A 9624-nucleotide genomic window follows, 5' to 3' on the forward strand; every position below is an offset into this window, starting at 1 on the left:
TGTGTGTGAGGCCGTGTGTGAGGCGCGCGTGTGAGGCGCGCGTGTGAGGCGCGTGTGTGAGGCCGTGTGTGTGAGGCCGTGTGTGTGAGGCGCGCGTGTGAGGCCGTGTGTGTGAGGCGCGCGTGTGAGGCGTGTGTGTGAGGCCGTGTGTGAGGCGCGCGTGTGAGGCGCGCGTGTGAGGCCGTGTGTGTGAGGCGCGCGTGTGAGGCCGTGTACGAGCGTGTCAAACACGTGACGTCACACTGTGTGTGAGGCCGTGTGTGAGGCGCGTGTGTGAGCGCGTGTGTGAGGCGCGCGTGTGAGGCGCGCGTGTGAGGCCGTGTACGAGCGTGTCAAACACGTGACGTCACACTGTGTGTGAGGCGCGTGTGTGAGGCGCGTGTGTGAGCGCGTGTGTGAGGCGCGTGTGTGAGCGCGTGTGTGAGGCGCGTGTGTGAGCGCGTGTGTGAGGCGCGTGTGTGAGGCCGTGTGTGAGGCGCGCGCGTGTGTGTGTGGGAGGCGCGTGTGTGAGGCGCGCACGTGTGTGGCGCGCGTGTGTGGCGCGCGTGTGTAAGGCGTGTGTAACGCGCGTGTGTAAAGCGCGTGTGAGGCGCGTGTGTGTGTGAGGCGCGTGTGTGTGAGGCCGTGTGTGAGGCGCGCGTGTGAGGCGCGCGTGTGAGGCGCGCGTGTGAGGCGCGCGTGTGAGGCGCGTGTGTGAGGCCGTGTGTGTGAGGCGCGCGTGTGAGGCCGTGTACGAGCGTGTCAAACACGTGACGTCACACTGTGTGTGAGGCCGTGTGTGAGGCGCGTGTGTGAGCGCGTGTGTGAGGCGCGCGTGTGAGGCGCGCGTGTGAGGCCGTGTACGAGCGTGTCAAACACGTGACGTCACACTGTGTGTGAGGCGCGTGTGTGAGGCGCGTGTGTGAGCGCGTGTGTGAGGCGCGTGTGTGAGCGCGTGTGTGAGGCGCGTGTGTGAGGCGCGTGTGTGAGCGCGTGTGTGAGGCGCGTGTGTGAGGCCGTGTGTGAGGCGCGCGCGTGTGTGTGTGGGAGGCGCGTGTGTGAGGCGCGCACGTGTGTGGCGCGCGTGTGTGGCGCGCGTGTGTAAGGCGTGTGTAACGCGCGTGTGTAAAGCGCGTGTGAGGCGCGCGCGTGTGTGTGTGAGGCGCGTGTGTGTGAGGCCGTGTGTGAGGCGCGCGTGTGAGGCGCGTGTGTGAGGCGCGCGTGTGAGGCGCGTGTGAGGCGCGCGTGTGAGGCGCGCGTGTGAGGCGCGCGTGTGAGGCCGTGTGTGAGGCGCGTGTGTGAGGCGCGTGTGTGAGGCGCGCGTGTGAGGCGCGCGTGTGAGGCGCGTGTGTGAGGCGCGCGTGTGAGGCGCGCGTGTGAGGCCGTGTGTGAGGCCGTGTGTGTGAGGCGCGCGTGTGAGGCCGTGTACGAGCGTGTCAAACACGTGACGTCACACTGTGTGTGAGGCCGTGTGTGAGCGCGTGTGTGAGGCGCGTGTGTCAGGCGCGCGCGTGTGTGTGTGAGAGGCGCGTGTGTGTGAGGCGCGCGTGTGAGGCGCGCGTATGAGGCGCGTGTGTGAGGCGCGCGTGTGAGGCCGTGTGTGAGGCCGTGTGTGTGAGGCGCGCGTGTGAGGCCGTGTACGAGCGTGTCAAACACGTGACGTCACACTGTGTGTGAGGCCGTGTGTGAGCGCGTGTGTGAGGCGCGTGTGTGAGGCGCGCGCGTGTGTGTGTGAGAGGCGCGTGTGTGTGAGGCGCGCGTGTGAGGCGCGCGTATGAGGCGCGTGTGTGAGGCGCGTGTGTGAGGCGCGTGTGTGAGCGCGTGTGTGAGGCGCGTGTGTGAGGCGCGTGTGTGTGTGTGTGTAACACGTGTGTGTGTAACGCGTGTGTGTGTAACGCGTGTGTGTGTAACGCGTGTGTGTGTAACGCGTGTGTGTCTTTCCTGCAGGTCTGACTGAGCGCGTCACTCATGCAGTAAAACATGGTGGATTATTACCAGGTTTTAGGAGTCCAGAGGGAAGCGGCGCCGGAGGACATCAAGAAGGCGTATGTTCCACACACACGTTCCACGCACATGTTCCACACACGTTCCACACACACGTTCCACACACACGTTCCACGCACACGTTCCACACACGTTCCACACACACGTTCCACACTCACGTTCCACACACACGTTCTACACACGTTCCACACACGTTCCACACTCACGTTCTACACACGTTCCACACACACGTTCCACACACGTTCCACACACACGTTCCACACACACGTTCCACACTCACGTTCCACACACACGTTCCACACACACGTTCTACACACGTTCCACACACGTTCCACACACACGTTCCACACACACGTTCCACACTCACGTTCCACACACACGTTCCACACACACGTTCTACACACGTTCCACACACGTTCCACACACACGTTCCACACACACGTTCCACACTCACGTTCCACACACACGTTCCACACACACGTTCCACACACACGTTCCACACACGTTCCACACACACGTTCCACACACGTTCCACACACACGTTCCACACACGTTCCACACACACGTTCCACACACACGTTCCACACACACGTTCCACACACACGTTCCACACACGTTCCACACACACGTTCCACACACGTTCCACACACACGTTCCACACACGTTCCACACACACGTTCCACACACGTTCCACACACACGTTCCACACACACGTTCCACACTCACGTTCCACACACACGTTCCACACACACGTTCCACACACACGTTCTACACACGTTCCACACACACGTTCTACACACACGTTCCACACTCACGTTCCACACACACGTTCCACGCTCTAGTTCCACGCACGTTCCACACACGCCCACATGGTTCTAATCTAAAAGAAGCAGCACAGGTGACATTACCGTATTATCCGGACTATAAGTCGCACCTTTTTTACATAGTTTGGCTGAGGTGCGACTTATACTCCAGAGCGACTTATATATGATACTTATGGTATAAGTCGCACCTCGGCCAAACTATGTAAAAAGTGCAACTTATAGTCCGGGAAATACAGTAATCATCACAAAAAGAAGCCTAAAACCTCCGTTATCACATTAGTCGTGAACATTGAGCGTTTTCCGTGTTCACTTTGCACCGTTTGGCGTCTCAGGTACAGGAAGCTGGCGCTCAGATGGCACCCGGACAAAAACCCTGACGACAAGGGGGACGCCGAGAAGAAGTTCAAGGAGCTGTCCGAGGCCTACGAGGTGCTGTCCGACGGTCAGTGTCCCGGGACGTTTAAGATCCCACGATCAAACGTTTAAGACCCCCACGACCAAACGTTTAGGAGACCCCCGCGACCAAACGTTTAGGAGACCCGCACGACCAAACGTTTAGGAGACCCCCACGACCAAACGTTTAAGACCCCCACGACCAAACGTTTAGGAGACCCCCACGACCAAACGTTTAGGAGACCCCCGCGACCAAACGTTTAGGAGACCCCCCGCGACCAAACGTTTAGGAGACCCCCCGCGACCAAACGTTTAGGAGACCCCCCGCGACCAAACGTTTAGGAGACCCCCACGACCAAACGTTTAGGAGACCCCCACGACCAAACGTTTAAGAGACCCCCACGACCAAACGTTTAGGAGACCCCCACGACCAAACGTTTAAGACCCCCACGACCAAACGTTTAGGAGACCCCCACGACCAAACGTTTAAGACCCACCCCCACGACCAAACGTTTAAGACCCCCACGACCAAACGTTTAAGACCCCCACGACCCCCACGACCAAACGTTTAAGACCCACCCCCACGACCAAACGTTTAAGACCCCCACGACCAAACGTTTAAGACCCCCACGACCCCCACAACCAAACGTTTAAGACCCCCGAAACCCAAACTCACGTGTTAAATGTGCTTCTCTTCCAGTCAACAAGCGCTCTTTGTACGACCGATATGGAAAAGACGGGCTCACGGGACAACGAGGCCGAGGTAACTATGGAGACGTGATGATGTTTAGGGTGGAGACGTGATGATGTTTAGGGTGGAGACGTGATGATGTTTAGGGTGGAGACGTGATGATGTTTAGGGTGGAGACGTGATGATGTTTAGAGATGTGAAGATGGAGGTCGGTCGCCATGTTCAGTGGGCGGAGTTTTACAGCGCAATTAGACTCGATCAACAAGAAGAACAATCAACACCACCGACCGAAACACTCACGGCATCAATCAGCACGACTTTGTCTCATAGAATTCTCCATTTTCTGTTTCTCTTCGTTAAAACGAGTCATAATCTGCATATTACACATCTGTGCGTCTCCTATAGGAATAAATACAGTAATAATCATCCACTAAAACATAAGTAACTGTCTATTGTTATAAAATAGACTTTTACTTTATTTTTTCTTCATCAGACAAAAACATTTCACTTTACAATTTTTTTTTAAAAAGGGTCAGGGTTTCTCAGGAGAGTTGTCGTCTTTTCCGCTCCGAGCCAGCAGGGGGCGACGAAAGAACTGCACATTTAACCATCATGTGGGCTTACGAAGACGTCCAATGAGGTCAAAATGTGACTTAGAGCTGCTTTAAAGTGAACAGTTCTAGATTTGCATATATCACGGCTCAAAGTTCCACAGAGAACGTTGAATAATCAGTTTGAGAAGCTCCTCCTCCTTTTACCGCGTTATAGAGGAGTTTAAAGTCAGGTTTTTTTGTACGTCTTTTGTAAACCGAGCCCAGAGTGACGCCGGGTGGTGCGCGTCGCTCTCCCCGCGGCTCGTCGTCGCGTGGGCGTGTCTCCGCAGGGCGTGGCGAGGGTCCTTCAGGCTCGTCTGTGTCGTCTTAAGACCCGCCCGAACCTCTCAACCTGACTCGCCTGTTCCGTTTTTCCCGTCTTCCAGGAGAACACTACCACAACGGGGACCACTTCCAGGAGCCGTTCACCTTCAGAAACCCGGAGGACGTGTTCCGGGAGTTCTTCGGCGGCAGAGACCCCTTCGCCGACTTCTTCGGTCAGTCCTCGTCCTCTGTTTATCTTACCAAACACGACGCTTAAACTCCCGTCATCATAGTGCGTTCTTGTCCGTTCTGGTCGCGCCTCAGGTCCTAATCTCTTCGGCGACGACCCGTTCTTCAGCAGCAGCCGGACCCACAGCCGCAGCGGGCGTCCCAGGACAGGGGGCTCCTTCTTCGGGGGCTTCGTGGGCTTCCCTCCCTTCGGTGGAGGCTTCTCTCCGTTTGACCCAGGTTTGTGACGCTCAAAAGTCTCGTCCCACGCGCTCACCCTGAGGGGCGCTCTCGAGTCGGGGCGCGTTCCCCTGGTTGGGCCGGCCCGTTTGCGGGGACTGTGAACGTCCCAACGCTGGTCCGGTTTGTGTTCACAAATCAAACAAACCGGACCAGAGAGCGGCCCAAAACCGTGAAGTGAGCCACGATAACAGTAACGGGACAAATGACAGTTTATTACAGTTTTTTACAGTTTATTACAGTTTGATGATCATGCACAGATCTAACGCCGTTTAAACAACAATTTTATCACGTTAAATTGACGCAAACGTCAAAAATGAACTCTTAAAACGACTTTTTTCAAATCTGTTTTAAGCTGTTAATGTGATAATGAGGTTCAGAACCAGTTTATCAAGATCTTGCTCTGGACGTCTCGAGCGACAAACGTGTTTCAGAGACTGTGTCAAACGAGTCCTACAATGTGCTGTGGACGCGTTTCTGATGCTAGCGCTGTCGTCCCGCAGGTTTCGGAGCGTTCGGTTCGATGGGACACATGGGCCACATGGGACACATGGGCCACATGGGCCACCTGCACAGTCTGAACGGCCTCGGCGTGGGCATGGGGCCCGGCATGGGCGGCATGGGTGCGGGCATGGGGGGCATGCCGGCTCTGGGAGGCGGGGGCTTCACCTCCTTCTCCTCCACTTCGTTCGGAGGCAGTGGCCCCGCGATGGGAAACTTCCGCTCCGTCTCCTCGTCCTCCAAGATCGTCAACGGGAGGAAGATCACCACCAAAAGGTACGGTACGCCACGCCCAGATACCTATGAGTATTGTAGTACAAGAGAAACGGTACAAAGTCGTGTGCAGTACCTTTGAGGCCCTCAGGGGGGGCCCCAGACTCCCCTTTGGAAACCGCAGCATTCGGTGGAACTAAATGTAGCTCAGTGGCTCAAACCAGGTGAAATGAAGGTGTGGCCAGGTAAAATATAGGTGTGGCCAGTTGAAATAAAAATAAAGGTGTGGCCAGGTTGAAATAAAAGGTGTGGCCAAGTTAAATAAATATAATAATTTCTGTGAACATTCTGTGAGTCTCACCCTCGTCTCACCCCTCGCTCCTCCCCTTTCTCTCTCCCTCTCTCGTTTGTCCAGGATCGTGGAGAACGGTCAGGAGCGCGTGGAGGTGGAGGAGGACGGCCAGCTCCGCTCGCTTACGGTCAACGGCCGCGAGCAGCTCCTGAGACTCGAACACAAATAAAAACAAACTAAACAGAAACGCGTGTAAAAAGAAAAGCCACTTTACCAGCAGCACAAACCTCAGCCAGGCTCCGCCCCCGCGCCCCGCCCAGTGCTCCGCCCCAGCGCTCTGTACAAACTTCAGCATTCCTTCTTTTACGTTCGCTCTTCGCTTGAAAGCCGCTCGTTGCTTTGAGATCTATGCATCTGGTTCTGTTGGAGCAGGTTCTAAGTTGACGTCCGGGCAGTTCTTTTCATTTTAGATTTGAATGTTTATTATTATTATGATTTCTCGGGACCATTCGTGAGTTGAGCCCTTTTTACACTGTGCGCTACTTTTCCCACGAGGCATTTTTCTCTTTTTTTACAGTTCTGTTTCCACGTTCAAAGTTTAAAAAACAAACAAACGCTGCCCGTGTTTACCGCTCTTCCCGGTTAATTATTTTTATTAACTATATACAGTATTGTAAAGAAGAGAAAAAACAAACAAGTGATGCAATTTTTCTATGTTCCGCAGTCTGTCTGTTATTTAAAAAAATGCATGTTTTAATGTGGTCGAGTCTTAAAATGTTCACGTTTCATTATGATGCACAAAAAAGATGAGTGTATAAATTATATTATGTATGTAGAAGGAACTCTGTGAAACTGTGGAAAAACATTAAAAAGTGTTTTTGGGATCAGACTCAGTTCTCCGCGCTTGTTATTGACACGAGAGGGAAATGTGGAAATGTGAAGCGCTGAAGTGATAAAGCGACGAAAGGAGCCAGAAACTGCACTCCAGAAGACTAAGTACTGCAGTAGAAGTAGAGCGTGTACACGACGTTACTGCTGGAGCCAGAAACTGCACTCCAGAAGACTAAGTACTGCAGTAGAAGTAGAGCGTGTACACGACGTTACTGCTGGAGCCAGAAACTGCACTCAGAAGACTAAGTACTGCAGTAGAAGTAGAGCGTGTACACGACGTTACTGTTGGAGCCAGAAACTGCACTCCAGAAGACTAAGTACTGCAGTAGAAGTAGAGCGTGTACACGACGTTACTGCTGGAGCCAGAAACTGCACTCCAGAAGACTAAGTACTGCAGTAGAAGTAGAGCGTGTACACGACGTTACTGCTGGAGCCAGAAACTGCACTCAGAAGACTAAGTACCGCAGTAGAAGTAGAGCGTGTACACGACGTTACTGCTGGAGCCAGAAACTGCACTCAGAAGACTAAGTACTGCAGTAGAAGTAGAGCGTGTACACGACGTTACTGCTGGAGCCAGAAACTGCACTCAGAAGACTAAGTACTGCAGTAGAAGTAGAGCGTGTACACGACGTTACTGCTGGAGCCAGAAACTGCACTCAGAAGACTAAGTACTGCAGTAGAAGTAGAGCGTGTACACGACGTTACTGCTGGAGCCAGAAACTGCACTCCAGAAGACTAAGTACTGCAGTAGAAGTAGAGCGTGTACACGACGTTACTGCTGGAGCCAGAAACTGCACTCAGAAGACTAAGTACTGCAGTAGAAGTAGAGCGTGTACACGACGTTACTGCTGGAGCCAGAAACTGCACTCCAGAAGACTAAGTACTGCAGTAGAAGTAGAGCGTGTACACGACGTTACTGCTGGAGCCAGAAACTGCACTCAGAAGACTAAGTACTGCAGTAGAAGTAGAGCGTGTACACGACGTTACTGCTGGAGCCAGAAACTGCACTCAGAAGACTAAGTACTGCAGTAGAAGTAGAGCGTGTACACGACGTTACTGCTGGAGCCAGAAACTGCACTCAGAAGACTAAGTACTGCAGTAGAAGTAGAGCGTGTACACGACGTTACTGCTGGAGCCAGAAACTGCACTCAGAAGACTAAGTACTGCAGTAGAAGTAGAGCGTGTACACGACGTTACTGCTGGAGCCAGAAACTGCACTCAGAAGACTAAGTACTGCAGTAGAAGTAGAGCGTGTACACGACGTTACTGCTGGAGCCAGAAACTGCACTCCAGAAGACTAAGTACTGCAGTAGAAGTAGAGCGTGTACACGACGTTACTGCTGGAGCCAGAAACTGCACTCAGAAGACTAAGTACTGCAGTAGAAGTAGAGCGTGTACACGACGTTACTGCTGGAGCCAGAAACTGCACTCCAGAAGACTAAGTACCGCAGTAGAAGTAGAGCGTGTACACGACGTTACTGCTGGAGCCAGAAACTGCACTCCAGAAGACTAAGTACTGCAGTAGAAGTAGAGCGTGTACACGATGTTACTGCTGGAGCCAGAAACTGCACTCAGAAGACTAAGTACTGCAGTAGAAGTAGAGCGTGTACACGACGTTACTGCTGGAGCCGGAGACGCGTCCGCCGCACGTGGACTCTGATTTACACTGAACAAAAGTATAAACGCTGATGAGACTTATGAACACTGCGCCGGTGTGCCTGAGGCTGGCCGCAGGTAAAGGACTCAGAAATGGTGGGTTTTTCCTTTTATTGGAGTGTCCGTAGTGAAGTTACTGGACATCGAGAGGGACTGGAACAGGCTCTGGTTTACGCCGATCCAGAAGGAGGACGATGGACGGCCCCTCCTGCGTGTACTGCGTGTACTGCGTGTACTGCGTGTACTGCGTGTACATATGACTCGGATAAGAGCATAAGTAAGTACTACTCTTGAGAAGTACATCAAAAGTGACTGGCGTGCTGCATGTGCGTCCACTTCTGGTCGTGTCGTAGGTCATTTAAGCCCCTTTTCTGCTCATGTTTCATTATCTTTGGCGTTGAGCGATGTCATTAACGCGACTGTTTTGAGGTGAAACTGAAAACAAAATGGCTTTATTTTATGTCCCAGAGCGCGTGAAACCCCCGCTCACATTTCAGATCGGAGCTGTACAGGTGGAAGGAGCCACGAGGAGGTTCGTAGGGAAAAGCAAAGTTATTTTTCAAACGGTCACTTTCCATCTCTGGTCGTGTTGCCTCAGTTTTTTGCCAAAACTCTGACCGTCATCTCATTTCTAGACACCTTCTTTGTCAGAAGTCAATGCAATCCGATCACTCTTGTCAGAATGAACCGTATCACGTGACATTTCAATGCTTTGAGAACTCCACAAGTCGGATTTTTGACGTGATTTCTGGTCTGCTGTGAAACGTGGCCAGCGTCTGTGTGAAGGACCCAAGGACTGGCGCTGTCCTTGGTGCTGAAACTTCACAATCCGATTATCTCTCTCTCTCTCTCTCT

The 9624-nt window shown here is 53.3% G+C and overlaps 1 protein-coding gene across 1 annotated transcript in view; it reads left to right on the forward strand.

The window, feature by feature from the left end:
- Nucleotides 1-7106, forward strand: part of dnajb6a (DnaJ heat shock protein family (Hsp40) member B6a) — an 8469-nt gene extending 1363 nt beyond the window's left edge. The window contains exons 2-8 of the mRNA XM_072440562.1: nt 1927-2024; nt 3140-3249; nt 3901-3963; nt 4871-4981; nt 5073-5216; nt 5720-5993; nt 6346-7106. Coding sequence (XP_072296663.1) covers nt 1960-2024; nt 3140-3249; nt 3901-3963; nt 4871-4981; nt 5073-5216; nt 5720-5993; nt 6346-6451 — 873 coding nt within the window. The 5' untranslated portion in view covers nt 1927-1959 and the 3' untranslated portion in view covers nt 6452-7106. The remainder of the gene's footprint in view (nt 1-1926; nt 2025-3139; nt 3250-3900; nt 3964-4870; nt 4982-5072; nt 5217-5719; nt 5994-6345) is intronic.
- Nucleotides 7107-9624: the final 2518 nt, after the last annotated feature.

This window comes from Eucyclogobius newberryi, unplaced genomic scaffold (genome assembly GCF_026437365.1).
Source record: "Eucyclogobius newberryi isolate DKJ021-1_F unplaced genomic scaffold, fEucNew1.0.hap1 SCAF_12, whole genome shotgun sequence".
Taxonomy (NCBI): domain Eukaryota; kingdom Metazoa; phylum Chordata; class Actinopteri; order Gobiiformes; family Gobiidae; genus Eucyclogobius; species Eucyclogobius newberryi.